This window comes from Prionailurus bengalensis, chromosome A3 (genome assembly GCF_016509475.1).
Source record: "Prionailurus bengalensis isolate Pbe53 chromosome A3, Fcat_Pben_1.1_paternal_pri, whole genome shotgun sequence".
Classification (NCBI taxonomy): Eukaryota; Metazoa; Chordata; class Mammalia; order Carnivora; family Felidae; genus Prionailurus; species Prionailurus bengalensis.
The window spans coordinates 29,218,134-29,234,179 of NC_057354.1; the positions used below are offsets into that span (position 1 = coordinate 29,218,134).

The 16,046-nt window shown below is 53.0% G+C and overlaps 1 protein-coding gene across 1 annotated transcript in view; it reads left to right on the forward strand.

The window, feature by feature from the left end:
- Nucleotides 1–16,046, forward strand: part of TGM3 (transglutaminase 3) — a 38,861-nt gene that overhangs the window by 18,878 nt on the left and 3,937 nt on the right. Inside the window, exons 8-11 of the mRNA XM_043602729.1 lie at nucleotides 7,794–7,897; nucleotides 9,040–9,285; nucleotides 12,644–12,952; nucleotides 15,322–15,479. Of these exons, the coding sequence (XP_043458664.1) occupies nucleotides 7,794–7,897; nucleotides 9,040–9,285; nucleotides 12,644–12,952; nucleotides 15,322–15,479 (817 nt within the window). The remainder of the gene's footprint in view (nucleotides 1–7,793; nucleotides 7,898–9,039; nucleotides 9,286–12,643; nucleotides 12,953–15,321; nucleotides 15,480–16,046) is intronic.

Genomic DNA, 16,046 nt, shown 5'->3' on the forward strand with positions numbered 1-16,046 from the left:
GAAGGCGCAAGCCATTAGTCAAGACCGTTTAGCGACACAGGATGGCGTGTGGTATGCCAGGGAAACACATCAGACGGCAAGCACCGTGGGAGCTCGGGAAAGGAGGCCTCAAGGAAGGCTCCCTGAGAACAGAAATGTGGGGCCTTTAAGCTGACTTTGGAATTAGGATCCAGCTCTCTTGGTTACTGGTTCACACTACCAGACTAACGCTCCCTTAAGACTCTCACCGGCTTTCGTTGTTTCGATTCCCTGCAACTCCGGCTCACCCCACTTTTTGTCTGAGAGCTCTCCTTCCCAAGGGGACCCATGCTGTCCTTTCTGTGCGGATGCGGCGGTGGGGGGGGGGCGCAGAGAAACCACAAGTCGTCCTCCGCCTGGAGGGACTTCGCTAACCTGTTAGCAGAAGGGATAGTCTGGGTTTGGACAGAATAAACCTTGATCCGAATCTCTGCGGGTTGCAAATGTTGAAAGCCTGGAGAACCTTGCCCAGATCTGCCTCAGGTAATAAATAGAAGGTAGGGATCAAGTGAGGTGAAATGGCCAATAGTGCCTGATAAGGACAGCAGCGACGAATAGCCTGTTGAGCAATCGCCGCTTACCGGACACTTCTCTCGGGGCCTACGCGGGGTCTTCGGGAACAATGAGGTAGGGCGGTATCGTCATCACCCCCGTTCTGTAGTCAAGGAAACTGAGACACAGAGTCACCCCCCCCGCCCCCCCCGCCCAGGGCACATAACCAGCAAACGGTGGAGGTGGGATTTGGAACCCAGGCAACTTGGTACCAGAGACATGCCACAGAACATTGTTATTATTCCTGATTAATGTTACCTTGAGCAATCGAACCCTGCTGACTCTGAGATTTTCCCGGTTTGGCTGGATGCCAAGCAGGGCTGCGGTGAGGTTGGGTGCCGTCCAACCCGTGCAGATGGAGGGGCCGGGTTCTTTGATTCACACTTAGGTGGCAGATGGCCCTTCTCTGGGAGACTGAACGCTCTCTCTCTCGGGGCACCTGGGTGACTCAGTCAGCTAAGTGTCTGACTCTCGATCTCGGCTCAGGTCAGGATCTCGCGGTTCGGTTGGTGAGATCGAGCCCTGAGTCGGGCTCCGCGCTGATAACCAGGGGCCTGCTTGAGATTCTTTCCCTCTCTCTCTGCCCCTCTCCCGCTGGTGCGCGCTCTCTCTCTCCCTCTCTCTCTCTGTCTCAAAATTAAAAACTAAACGTCTTTTAAAAAGACTAAATGCTATCTCATGGGCTCAGTGAGGGGAAATGGCTTGCCCAAAGTCAAACTGTGAATTCGGGTCCAAGTGAGGAGTGGAACACAGAGCCCTGTCAACGGGACTCTCCCGAGTCAGAGAACCTTAGGAGACTGGAAGGATCCTGGGGAGGGACCTGCTGATTCCGTACATGAGAAAACAAAGGCCCGGAGAGAAGTAAGAGAGATATTCAGGCTCTCTAAATTAAAGTGTATGACTTTACATAGGTTCCTTAACTTTTTTGTGCCTCAGTTTCCCATCTGCAAAACGAAGGGCTAGGCCGGGGGACCTCAGCAATTTCTTCCAGATCTTTCTTCAAATCACATTAACTGCATCCAGTGGGGTAGGTTTTCTGCCAAGCCATTCTGCTCATGCCAGTGGTTCGGCTTAAGAGGGTCAGGGTTCTGGAGTATTCGCTTCTCGAGAATCAGGCTCCTCTGGGGGTGGGGGCAGGGAGCTTAGTTTGAGATGCTTCTTTCATTCGGTTCCTTTCCGAGCCACTGCAGAGGAGGCCTGTGGGGCCTTGCTCTGTCACTGAACGCTAAGCAAAAGATTTGGAACAAGTAAGGCCAAGGTTATCGTTCCCTTGACATCTCTGGCTTGTTTTCTTAATTCGCCTGACTCGATTCCCCAATTTCTGGAGTCACAGACCTGACTCTGCTTGCAGACTTTATATAGCTCTGAGATAGAAGGCACGTGGGGCCCGCCCTGCCCGGTCACAGGGAGGTAGAGCTGCCCAGTTCTGGGGCAGAGCTGTTGGCAACCACACCTCAGCCTGTTAGCTGGCTCGTGATGCAATCTCTCCATGGCTACCGGCCTCCACTAACACGCGGCCGCCCCAACGCGCCTCGCTCACACTTGTGGCGAGGCAACCAAGGCTCCCAGAATGGCCCGGGCCCCAGAAAACACGATGAAGTGCGTCCCCCGTGCCAGGCCCTGCCCGGGGCCCAGGGCCCCAAGAGGAGCGAGACGCAGGCACTGGGCCAGAGGAGCTCGCGGCTGCGTAAGGAGACTGGCAGGTGTGGAGGAGAAAAGCCCAAATAACCGCATCCTGAGCGAGATTCAGAGATAGCCCAGACGTGCGGCCGGCACTGGCTCCCCGCATCAGGAAAAGACTTTTTGGAGGAGGTTGTGTCTGGACTGCTTTGAGGACAAATGGGAGTCTACCAGGGGAAGGGAGAGGGCTTTGGGGGTCCCTTTCTAGATGGGGTCTCCTGACCCCATGAATTCAGCAGAGGGCAGATGCCGTCTCTAAGGCAATGGTTTACAAACTTCCAAGATTATATTAGAACCGACTTAGGTGGGGGGGTGGGAGTAGATAGGGGAATTCGCATCTTATAGTAAACGCCTCAGGTAGTTCTAACACCTGCAGTGTGTCCTTTTCTTGAGCCCCCCCCCCGAAACCCCTCGAGAGACAGGCACATGCATCCCAAATAATCGTGCGTAAAGTCCTGGCTTCCAAATGAGGGAGGGACCAGGATGTAATCTGTTATCTGCTCTTAAATTCCCGCCCTGCAAATAAATATTAAAATCCAGCGACTTATCGATTTTTGATACAAACCCGCCCTTCCCCTAGGGTTCTCTGCCAGGAAGTAGACGAACGCGAAACTTGGTGTTCCCTACTGCCTTCCCATCCCTGTCCCGTCCCTTGATCACCTCACACCCCCTGCTTTCTCCCCGGGCGAACTCTCACTGATCTTGGAGGCCCGTTCCAAAAGACTTGTGGACCTTCCTAGCAATCCTTTCTATGATGACCCTTTCCCCCCCGGTTACAGGCAGTTTCAGAATAAAGACATGCAAGCCCTCTGTAGTCCCACTGTTCACATACTTTGAGTAGTTGATCGTTTTCCAGCCAATCTTTCCTCCATCAGTTGTTTATGGAATTGGGATTATACATTTTACGAGGCACGGTACAAGACGGAGCATATCACAGGTGGCATCTTCCTTTTCTCCGCACCTGGAAACGAACCTCGCTGTTTTGTTTGTTTTCTATTTTATTTGTTTACATGTATTTACTTTTGATAGGAAGAGAGAGACAGAGCACTAGTGGGGGAGGGGCAGAGAGAGAGAGGGAGACACAGAATCCGAAGCAGGTTCCAGGCTCCGAGCTGTCAGCACAGAGCCCGACGCGGGGCTCGAACTCACGAACTGTGAGATCGTGACCTGAGCCGAAGTCGGATTGCTCAACCGCCGGAGCCACCCAGGCGCCCCCTGTTTGTTTGTTTTAAAGTCCTGTGCTTTGGCCCAAACATTATATGATGAGCATTTTCCCTATGTCTTTAAATAGTCTCCAAAAATAAGGTTTTGAGTGTGTCAAATTCCACTGTATGGTTGAACCATTATTTCTTTTCCTACCTTTGCTATTACTATAATCCCTATTCCCTAGGTTACCTATCTATTTCCCTGTTATAAATAACACAGGAATGGACGTTCTCAGATATAAATCTTGAGCACAATCTGTGATTAGTCCCGTAAGAAAGATTCCTAGACATGGCATGTCCTGGATTAAAGGGAAGGAACATTTTTAAGGCTTCTGACATCTACTACTGTTGCCTTCCAGAAAGATTGTGATGACCTATGGTCACTGCAGTCGTGAATAAGAGTATTGTTTTTCTTCACTCGTATCCTTGCTTCGTATTATTCTTACTCATCTGTTTATTCACCTCTTATGGCCTTATCGCCTTCTGCCTTGTGTTGGAGCTGACTTTTTTTTTTTTTTTTTTTTTGGGACAGAGAGAGACAGAGCATGAACGGGGGAGGGGCAGAGAGAGAGGGAGACACAGAATCGGAAACAGGCTCCAGGCTCCGAGCCATCAGCCCAGAGCCCGACGCGGGGCTCGAACTCACGGACCGCGAGATCGTGACCTGGCTGAAGTCGGACGCTTAACCGACTGTGCCACCCAGGCGCCCCGAGCTGACTTTTTATATCTCCCCTTGTTCCTTGCAGGACTAGCACGGTCATGTGGCACCCCATAAGTACTGACGGGGTGCTTCTAACTCCTCCGGTAGCTGCCTAGCATACACAGATTCCCGTCTGGCCCCACAGGAAGCCTCTTCCAAACATGCAACATGAAAACAAATTTTTCCCGATTATGAAATAATAACAAAGAAGTAAATAAGTAATGAGCAATATTACTTCCCAAAGAAAAACACTAATAACATTTTGAGATGGATTCTCCCAGACCCTTCATCCTGTTTCTATTCACACACATTAGATGGATGTGTGGTGGTTTTCATGACCCAAATAGGATCAAGTTAAACTGTCTATTTTATAATTTTTTTATATCTTTCTATGTCAATCAATAAAAATTTAAATTTGTTTATGTTTCATTTTATATTTGAGAGAGAGGGAGCTGGGGAGGGGCAGAGAGAGAGGGAGACACAGAATCCAAAGCAGGGTCGAGGCTCTGAGCTGTCAGCACAGAGCCTGAAGCAGGGCTCGAACCCACGGACCATGAGATCGTGACCTGAGCTGAAGTCAGGCACTTAACCGACTGAGCCACTCAGGTGCCCCTTTTTCTTTTTTCTTGGCTTTTCTTTTCTTCTCTTCTCTTTTCTTTTCTCTTTCTTTTCTTTTTGTTGCATTTTCTTTTCTTAAAATTTTTTAATAAGTAAAAATGTAGAGAGACAGATAGGATCGTGTGGTGGTTAAAAATCAGGGACCATGCACCATTTCTTACTTGATATATTTTAGACATCTTTCCACGTAAATGCTACCTTGATTTTGCTCATTCTTTTGGGCGGTTTTCTGATATTCTGGTGCATGGCTGTGCCGCAATTTCTCTGGCAATTTCCCTCCTGACGAATTTCTCCTCCATTGTTTTTGCTATTGCAAACAATGCCACGGTGAGCGCCTTTCCACGTGTACCTATGTGAGCCCGTGTGAATTATTTTATAGAAGAAATCCCTAGAAGTGGAATTACCAGTTCAGTGGGTATGTGGATTTTTAAAGGTTTTTCGTACCCATTACCCAATGGCCCTCCATACATGTCACCCCAGTTTAAACTCCCACCAGTGAGCTCTGACAGTGCCTGTGTTCCTACATCTGGAAACAAGCATCACACAACCACACGCATCATCCTGGGCCTGTCTTTTTCCGTGCATGGGTGTGATGGTATCTCTTTGTCACTTTAATTTTCTTTCCGTGGTCATGGGATTAAACATACGCTAGGGTAATCATATGTTCAGTGATCGTTTGTATTTCTTTTTTTTTTTAAATATGTTTACTTGACAGGTTTTATTTTTTTTTAATTTTTAAGTTTTTATTTTTTTATTTTTGAGAGAGAGCACATGAGCAGGGGAAGGTCGGGGGTGGGGGAGGGGACAGAGGATCTGAAGCGGGCTCTGCGAGGACAGCAGAGAGCCCGATGTGGGGCTCAAACTCACGAACTGAGATCGTGTCCTGAGCTGAAACCAAGAGTTGGACGCGTAACCAACTGAGCCACCCAGGTGCCCTAATCGTTTGTATTTCTTACCAAAATTGCCTGCTCATTGTCCTTTCTTGGTGTGTTTGACCCGTCCTCTTGTGTTTTTCTTACTGATGTATAAGTCCTTCATAATATTAATTAGAGTAAATCTCTGTCTATGTATATGTTACATATTTTTTCCCTATTTTATTGATCTTTTTTCAACCACTTTTCTCTTTCTTCTTCAGCTTGGACAATTTCCACTGGTCTATCTTCAAGTTCACAGAACTTTTCCTCTGGCCTCTCAATTCCACAAATAAGCTCATCCATCGAATGGTTTGATTTAAGATATTCGTCTTTTTTCCATTGAGAATTTCCATTGGGTTCTTTTTTCTTTCTTTCTTTCAAATAGTTTCTCTTGCTCGGCTAAAAGTTCTCTTTTCACTTGCTATTGCCATATTTCCCCGTATTTCACTGAGCCTCGTCCCGAGAGCTGCTTTAAAGTCCTTGTCCAATAATTCCCACATCTATATTGGTTTAAGGTTACTCTCTGTTGTTGCCTTTTCCCTTGAAGAATGGGTCATGTTTTTCTGGTTCTTCCTATGTTGAGTCATCTGGGACTGCATCCCGGGCATTGAGTATGTCTGGATTCTGTTATTTTATTTCAGCAGCCTGCCTGGGCTGGGTCCAAACTGCAAACCTCGTCTCACCCTATGGCAGGAAACAACTCGAATCTCAGCTCATTTCTTTTATCTTTAGCCGACTGCTTGCTGTCTGCTGTATACATGCATGGGTCAGAGTCGCCCAGAGGCTTGGGCAGAGTTTATATACATATCTGGGATTTTCTTTCTCTGACTCCTTCCCTCCAGGGCTTCCCCCTCACTGTCTAGTGGCCCTGGTTGACCCAGGCTGTTTCTTGGCTCCTCGGGTCAGAAACACGTGGGCTACCCGTTGAAGTTTTTACTGCCCTGCACCTTGCCCCAGATGTGGTCTGACTTAGGGCAAAGTCACCCAAAGTGCAATTTGCCCCGTGCTGGCTCCTTCCTCCAAGTTCAGACTCCTTTCCAAAATCCTTCTGTTTTGTTCACGCTCAGGTAGTTGTCTAGTTTTTTTTGGTTTTTATTTTCTTTTTGGTTTTTTTTTGGGGGGGGGCTTGTTTTGTTTTGCTTTCCTTTTCCGAGTTTATCGTTACCTGCGGAAGGGACCACGTACAAGGAGCTTCCTCTTCCATACGGGAAATGGAACTACACTTTGCTTGCTTGGCTGGTATATGCAAGTTTAATATCTTTGCTTAGTCAAATGTATCGATCTTTTTCCTTTATGGTTTCTGAGTGGGCACTCGGCTTCAAACTCTCTCCACCTCACGAGTATAAAACGCTGTGTTTCCAAGTCGAATGGAAGTTGGATTCGTGTCCGACGTGCAGTTTCTTCTAGTTGGATCAAAGCTGCCAAAGCCAAGGCTAATGTAGTTGCAGTGGGCGTAGAGAGGACAGGAGAGGGCAGAACCACCAGGTGGGATGATGGAGACATCGGCTAATTGGCTATCCCTGGAGACGCGACTGAGCCCCGCAGATTGGGAGACGAGGTGACGCGGTTGACGACGAACATCTTTGCGCTGGCGTGTGTCATTCTTCAGCCAGACCTCAGCCCAGAAGCACGTGGCTCTTCGCCAGACCTGTCACTCTTGCTGCAGCCCCATTTATTTTCAGCTGGCGTGAGATACAGACGTGTTTCCCAGCAGGACGCGCAGGAACAAAGTTGTGTGGGTTTCCCTGCTTGGATGCTCGCTCCCACCGGGGGCCATTCTGCTCCTCAGAAAGGCAGTAGAGCATCGTGGTCGAGGACCCAGGTTTGGGGGCTAGGGGTGCCTGGATCCAAACTCTGACCGTACCGTTGGAAGCTGCTTAACTTTCCCGAGCCTCAGTTTCTCCTTCTTATGAGATCGGCATTAAGGCGCTGTTTCCTAGCGCTGTGAGGACTTAGGTGCTCGGCGAGGTTTAGCACAGTAGCCGGCGCAGGGGAAACTCGCTCGGTGACTAAGGGGCGCCGCACTGTCAGGCAGAGGCGTGGTATTTTGCCGCCTCCTGCTGCGTGGCCTTTGGCCAGCTCTGCAATCTGTGGTTCTATCCGCAGGAATTTCCACGTCTGGAACGAAGGCTGGTTTGTGCGGACTGACCTGGGCCCCTCGTACGGTGGATGGCAGGTCCTGGACGCCACCCCCCAGGAGAGGAGCCAAGGTAACCCTCCAGCAGCCCTGCTTACCGCCCCCTCCTCTGGGTTTCGCCCTATGTCCCGGCCTCTCAATTCTGTGCAGCAGTGGACGCGGCTCAGGAAAGCCACCCGAGGGCTCGATGGAAGGAAAGGAAGGCTCGATGTCAGGAAGGCTCGATGGAACGAAGACAAAATATTTTCAGCATAGATTTCCCATCCTAATTTTCCTTGGCTCAGGCTGCTACTTGGACGAGTGGCTTCCCTGCGCCCACGCGACTGTTGTCACTGCTGTGGAGGCCCTGGCACGTGCCAGGCGACAAGGGGAAGACGCCACGCTCTGCCAACAGGGATTTCCCCACACTGCCTCGAGGAGCCTGTCCCTCCCAGCACAGAAACCTTCCGGTCCCCTGTTGCCCAGGGATTTCGCCCAGAGTCCCCCGCTCAGCTGGAGACCTCCGTGATCAGGGCCCCCAGCACCTCTGTCCCCTCCACGGTGCCCCTCTGCCAAGCCAAGCTCTCCTCATGCAGGCTGGCCCCCTCCCTGTCCCGGTGCCCAGGGCTTCGGCTCCCACTTCCGGCCTCTCCCTTTGCGGCTTGGGCCCCAGACTCTCCAGGAAGTTTCCTTCTTCCCGCTTGTGACCCGCGGGCCGTGTGTCGCGGACTACGTTCATGTTGAGTGTCACATGAAACTGTATCCTGTGTATCCACATCTACACCTGTCTCTACCTATCTGATCCACCTCGGCCAAGTGCCGGAGGCGCGAGGGGACAGGCAGGGCTTGGGAGCTCAGAGGAGCAAGACCCCTGCGGGCTGGGTTTAGGGTATTCTTCTGGGAATAGGGGGTGAGGATTTGGGAAGGTATAAAAGGGCACAAGACGGCCAGATTTTCCTCTTTAGGAGACAGCCCCGGGGCGGCCAGCGGGTTGCAGGACTGGCCAGTCTTCCGGAGAAGTGCCGTCTGAGCGGGGTGTCGCCGCGGCAGATAACAGCACCCCCGGGAGGGCCCGTGCCGAGGGCCAAGGGAGTGGGGCAGGCAGCCGGGGCCGAAGGAGTCTCAGGGGGTAGAGGCAGAGAGGCTGCGTCGCCGTGGGCGGCCTCCCCGGGGGGGAGCTCTCGCCCGCCTGGCCTGGCTTTGGCACGCATCCAATCTCTACGCCTGGGCCACCAGGGGTGTTCCAGTGCGGCCCCGCTTCGGTGACCGCCGTGCGAGAGGGTGACGTGAACCTGGACTTCGACATGCCCTTCGTCTTCGCGGAGGTGAACGCCGACCGCATCACCTGGATCCACGACGCCCGCAACAACACCCTGAAGCAGAATTCCACGGACGCCCGCAGCATCGGCAGGTACATCAGCACCAAGGCCGTGGGCAGCAACTCTCGCATGGACATCACGGAGAAGTACAAGTATCCGGAAGGTAGGAAGGGGGCACGGCCCCTGGGGGTTGTGCCGCCCAGGGCTGGGCGGTGGGAAGACGGCTTTGAGGGCGGAGGAGAGAGAGAATTCCTCCTCCTCCTCCTGTGCTCTCAGCCCGTTCGGCCTGAATGGGAGGACTGCTCCCTGGCGCCTAACGCCCAGTTCCTCCGACTGTTTCCAGTGGGGACGGAACCATCACAGGCAGACGCGGCGCCCGTGGAATGTTGCCGCGGGGCCTGGCAGCTGGCAGTGCGGCTCCTCTCCGGCCGCGTCCCTTTCCCACAACTGGGGTGACAGCCCTGCGATGGGACATCACGGGGAGAAACACGACTCCCGTGGGAGGCTGCCCTGGGGACTTTAGGAGAAATTGCTAGCCTCCAAGAAACACAGGCAGGAAACACTATCCGGATTCGGAAATGGGCAAAGCCCCCGAAGATGTGGGTCCCTGCCTCGGTGCTCCCCTAAAGGGACCCAGAGCACGCCCTGGAGTGAAGCCCAAAACCCTCACAAATGCTGGCTGTTGGTGTCGGCTGCAGCTCACAAAAGAAGAAAGCTGAGCACGGGAGACGGGGTCTGACTCCAAGTCTGGTGGCGGAGGGCAGGGAACCTGCCCGGGTAGTGGTATTTATGGGCATTTGGAAGCATAGGCCTAGGGTAATGAGATCGGTAGCCTGAGTTTGGTCCCCAAGCTGCCTCTGCAGGCCATCCCCAGGGCTGGGATCAGACAGCCCTTCTCTCAGTCAATAAACCTGGACTGAGACCCAGCTGGTGCCCGCTGCGTGACCGGCTCCGGGGAGGCAATGAGCGACACAGCGGACGGGGACCCTGCCCTCCCTGAGCTCACAGGCCAGGGGGAAGGGAGATGCCGAAGAATTTTCAACACTGTCATGACGTAGAAACAAGGGTAGGGGCCGGGGGGCAGGAGGTCGGTTCCCGTCATACACCTATAACCAGGAGACCTCACGCAGGAGTCTTAGGATCTCTGATCCCCGGCTCCCTCCCCGGTAACATGAGAACAGCAATGCCTGCCTTCAGTAGGATTTAAATGAGCTTGTGCAGGGGCGCCTGGGTTGAGCATCCGACTTCGGCTCAGGTCACCATCTCGCGGTTTGTGAGTCCGAGCCCCGCGTCGGGCTCTGGGCTGACGGCTCGGAGCCTGGAGCCTGCTTCGGATTTTGCGTCTCCTCCTCTCTCTGCCCCTCCCCTGCTCATGCTCTGTCTCTCTGTCTCCCAATAATAAATAAACGTTAAAAAATAAATAAATGAGCTTGTGCACAGGAAGGGCCAAGAGCAGTGCCTGGCACAGTGAGGATGTATTAAATAGTGGTGATTTTTATCAACTTGGACTTCTGTCGCTGCACTGAAATGATGACCTCCCAAGGTGCCTTTTGAAGGGTACTGCTCCCTTGGACATATGTCCCGTGGATTTCCTTACCTTGCTGTCACACCTTGATTCTGCTTACTGAGGGGCTCTGCCTGTCCCAGCCAAACCTCCTCACCAATGGAGAAGGGCTGGGCCGTGGCCAGGTTGGGGTGAGTCCATGCAGGACAGTGCCCCAGCCTCTGCGTGACAGCAGAGCTGATGACTGTTGTCCCCGGTTCTCCTTACCTAATGATGCCGGCCGGCCCGTCTCCGAGGGCCCCGGGGAGGAAAAGCTCATAAAATGGGTTGCTAAGCATTTGCGCAACGTCAACACCAAGGGAGAAGACAGTAGCAGGAAGCTGAGTCTTGAGTAAGCTCAGCAGGTGACCTATATAGGTATCTGGGCTCTGCGCCTTGTTGTGCAAACACGCCTGCTTTGAGGTCCTGGGGACAGAAGGCTCAGCTCCCTGCACAGACACCAGCCCTGGGTGTGGACTTACAATTCTGCTAGAAGATGGGAAGGCACCAGAAAGAACCCAGCCCACCAGGAGCTTTCAGCTTGGGTAATCTGGCTGCCTGTCTCCTTTTCAGTAGGATGTTCGGGGGGAACCTTGGACTACGGGTATAGACACGTGGGGACTGGCCTTCTTCTCTGTTTCTAACCCCATGATTAGACCAGTTGCTTGAATCGGTTGCGTCTTTTCTTAAGGCCTTCCTTTTAACACGATGGCCTTGGATGGGTTGGCCTCTGAGGTCTCAGCCAGTTGTTACGTGTAACTTATGGGAAAGGCCTCGCTAAGTTGTAAAGTGCTTACGATAAGTCATCTGGTGTCTTAAAAATGTCACAAGTTGGTTGGGGAAGACGGGGGCCGTTAAGTATGGTCTGCAGATACAAACATGGGAATCCTTCCTTGTGTATGTCTGCCCACATTCCTGGAGGGTCAGTGCACCTTCTCCTTGATCTTGGGTCTATCTTCAGGTCAAGGCAGGGAGCCTTATGTGAACTGTGTGGCCACCATTGGCCCAGAGGCGTGGAGGTGGCTACTCACCTTAATGCCCAAGAGCCACCACCTTGAGGGTCACCATGGCCATCCTCCAGGGGACATCTCTACCGTCACATTTAGTAGTGTTCACAATCTGAGTCGGAGTCAGAAAATCCATCCTTGGGGTTTTAAAACCTGGACTCTCTCGACAATTTAAACTAGTCATAACACGGAACCAAACCAACCACGGGAAGTTCTTTTTTGACATGGACAGAAGTGCCATTCTTGGACCCCAAAGTACCTCTAGAAACAAAGCAGAATAACACGGTGAAGTGGTTTGGAAAAAAAAAATTTTTTTTTAATGAAGCCAATTCTAAATCATAACCTTTTTCCCCCTCTTTTTGCTTATGAACTCACTCTAACCTTTTTTGACTCCGTTTTTCTTACTTTTTCTGTTTTAAAAGCTCCTTTCTTCATTTTGAGTGAGAGAGTGCGAGGGCGAGCACGAGAAGGGAAGGGGCAGAGAGAGAGGATCCCAAGCAGGCTCTGTGCTGTCCTTGCAGAGCCTGGCGTGTGGCTCGAACTCACGAGCCTTGAGATCGTGACCTGAGCCAAAATCAAGAGTCGGACGCTTAACCAGCTGAGCCACACGAGTGTCCCCGTCACTTATTTTTAAAGTACCTGCTTGTTCTCGCCAGGGACCTTTTATCCAAACATAACGAAATCTACACTGATTAAGCTGAGCAAAATATCAAGCCAGATGGTAACTTGGTGCAGGTGGCGCTGAAGCTTTCCCCACTGAAAGGGAAAGCGCCACAGACTGGTGGGTCCGTGAGCCTCGCGTTAAGGAGGATGAAATGGAGGCCCCGAGAGCGTGGCCACTTGCTTCGATGAGAATCGTGGCTCAGTGGGCCAAGCCAATTAGTCCCAGGCTGCCTTTCCAGGTAGAGCGCTGTCCTTTGTCCAGGCTCCGCCCCCTCCCTGAGATGTTTCCCTCTTTTCCAACCACACAGGTTCCAGCCAGGAGAGACAAGTGTTTGAGAAGGCTTTGGGGAAACTTAAACCCCGCATGGCTTTTGGTGCCACGTCTGCGAGACACTTGGAAAGAGAGGGGAGGGAGCCCAGCATCTCTGGGAAGTTCAAGGTCACCGGCATCCTGGAGGTGGGCAAAGAAGTCAACATGGCCCTGATACTCAAAAACCTGACGAGCGACATGAAGACGGTGACCGTGAACATGACGGCCTGGACCATCGTCTACAACGGCACACTGGTACACGAAGTGTGGAAGGACTCTGTCACAATATCCCTGGATCCCGAAGAAGGTAACTCGCCCTGTGGTTTGTGGGGACGCCATGCATCCAAGGCGGCTCGTGTTCTTTTGGGGTTGGAGGGTTCCTGTTGGAACGGATTCGGCTGACTAAGAGAGCAGCAGCCCATGGTCGCTGTGGTTAAGCCTTGGGTTTTGAAGTTTTGAAAGCTGTCACAGTGAGAACAGTGCAGGTCAGGGCGGTGCCAACCCAAATCCTACACCCCGGGGGGGAGGAAGGAAGGAGGCTTTGGCAGTTAATAGCCACACCGCGACGTCCCTTGCAGGTACACGCACTTCGCTCAGCGTGCAGAGAGCTTCTTCACATCCTCTCTCATCTGATCTTCTGAAACGGGCGGATTTCAGTATCCCCTTTCCCAGAGGCAGAAACTGAGGCTTGGAGACATTGTGACCTTGCTTTAAGAGCTTACGCGTCACAGCTAGCGGCAGTACGGGGGTCTCGGCCCTGGGCGTCCTGATGCTAAATCCAGGCCCACCCCCCATTTTCTAGATTATATGTCTGCCTACCCCTCCCACACGCCTCACCCCCACCCCCACCCCACAACGAATCACTTTTCAGATTTGCCCCCCGGACGGGTCGCAATACAGAGCAGGGTCTTAAACCCTTGTCCAGTGTTCCTTCCCACACCGCAGCCACGGGGGAAGCTTCCCGATTTCCCTCGGCAGTGACGGGTGTTCTTGGAGGCCAGAGAATCTGGGAGGAGCAGAAACTCCCCGCTCCTGGGTAGCGCAGATGGGAAAGGAGCGAGGCGGAGCAGAAAAAGGCCCGGCGCTCTGAGAGGATTAGAACGCAGGCGTGCCCACGTTGGCAAAATCCGCCAAGCTGTTATGAAAAGTTGGGACTTACAAAGCAGATTAACAAGGGTGGGGTGGCTACTTGCTTCCCATAATAAAAACTGATTAATTATACAGCCCGTCTTGAAAGAAGAGCTCTGTCTGTAGGGACACTGAGATGTGTTACACCTGTCAGGAGGCTGCAGCCCTAGCAACCTGCCTTCTGGCAGAATTTCAGCAGAAATCTTCCCCCCTCCAGAAGCAACCGCCGGGCTGCTGTCTCCCTTCAAAGCTCTAGGGGAGAGCTATTTTTGTGGACCAGAAAGAATTCACGTGAGGGAAAGGGCTGAAACAACAACATCTCACTCTGCACATCCGCCTGTACAGTCGAGGCAGGCCTCGTACATTCCTCCAGTGCGAACAGCCGAGGCAGCTTCCCTCTCAAAGGGCGTAGGGGTGCCGGGGCACCCCGGGCCACCCAGCATGACCCCTGGGAGAGAGGCGGGAATGGCCTGGACCACAGAGGAGGGAGAGGGGCCCTGAGACTTGGGAAAAGCCAGGGGAATGGACAGAAGCTGGGGGAGGCATTTCTACCCGAAGGAACCTTGTGGTTTGGCCACCATGTGTCTGTGTGGTCAAAGGGACAATGAGAATCACTGAGGGCTCTTTCAAGGGGGAGGTGAGTTGGGCTCAGTGATGCAGGGCCAGACTGACGCATCGGAACATTATTTCTTTTCTTTTCTGTTTAATTTATCGTCAAGTTAGCTAACATGCAGTGTATGCAGTGTGCCCTTGGCTTTGGGAGTGGATTCCCATGATTCATCACTTCCATACAATACCCAGTGCCCATCCCAACAAGCGCCCTCCTCAATGCCCATCCCCCGTTTCCCTCACCCCCCCCATCAACCCTCACTTTGTTCTCTGTGTTTGAGAGTCTCTTATGGTTTGCCTTCCTCTCTGTTTTTACCTCATTTTTCCTGTTCTTTCCCCCTTATGATCATCTGTTCGTTTCTGAGCCAGCAAGGAGCTTTTTGAAGTGGCAAGGGAGAGGAGGAACATGATTTTGGAGGGGGTGGGTGGGGGGAGCGCTTCCGAAGCCGCGTCTGCCTGGTGTGGGGGGGGGGAACTCGGAAGCAGGAGAGACCAGCGGTGGCGAGGTGGCTCGGGGACCTGTCGCAATAGAATCCCAGGCTATTCGATTTCTTCAGCCGATCCCTGGCTTCCCTTCCTAGTTAAGATTTTGTTGTCATCGCCATTGTCGTCATCGTTAGGCAATCGGCTAACATTTGTATTCTTCCCTGCCCTCCGACATGTTCCAGGAAGGGAAGTGTCTCCAGCCCATCCAACCCATCCTCCTGGGAAGCTGCCCAGCCAGCCGGAGTCCTGGTCCCTCCCCAGCCTCGGCTCTAGAGGCTGCACAGAACAGGGGCCTGTTTCCCACCGGGCCCGGCAGGGAGGGCTCAGTCAAGCCCCGGGCTGCAGACCTTCCCGGCCGGCTCCCGCAGCCTTGGCTTGGTATCATCAGCTCTGAAGGTCTCAGAAGTCCACCCCACTCTCTCTCACTCTGCCCTCCCCGGCTTCCCCTTCCAGAAATACAGCATCCCGTGAAGATTACATACGCTCAGTACGAGAAGTACCTGAAGGCAGACAACATGATCCGGACCACCGCCGTGTGCCAGGTCTCCGACGAGGCAGAGGTGGTGGTAGAAAGGGACATCATCCTGGACAACCCCAGCCTGACCCTGGAGGTAAGGGGGGCGGTGAATGGGCGCCTCCCCAGCCAGCCCAGCCCTACCAATACCCCCAAAACGCAAAGCAGCTCCTTCCCCGCTGAGAGGGTCAGGGACCTAGGTCCAGCCTCCGCCAAGTGGATGGCCCAGAGCTCCCGCTCAGCCCGGAATCCTTGTTTCTGGTAATAAACAAGCACATTTGCCCCTGGGCTTCTTCGGATCAGGTTCCAGATGCACTGGGGGCATCAGCTGAGAAGCTGCTGGAGGGGTTCCTCAGCTTTGAGCACCTGCCGTGTTCGGGGGTGGGGGGGCCGGCTCGAGAATCACAGAGACTCACAAAGGGTGGGTCTAGCCCACAGTCTAGCCGCTGGCCACGTTTGCAAAGCATCGTCTAGACTGTGCTTCAGCGTGGGCAGTGGTCCCCCACCTCAGAAGGGCAGCCCCTGTCCTGGCCAGGGAGTTTAGGGGAAAGCAGAGAGGGGCATCCATTCAGCCCTTGGGCCTGACCTTGTACCCAGGCCCCACCATTTACCAGCAGCCACCCTGAGTTAAGTCCCTTGATCTCTGTGGCTCCGTTGCTCTAAC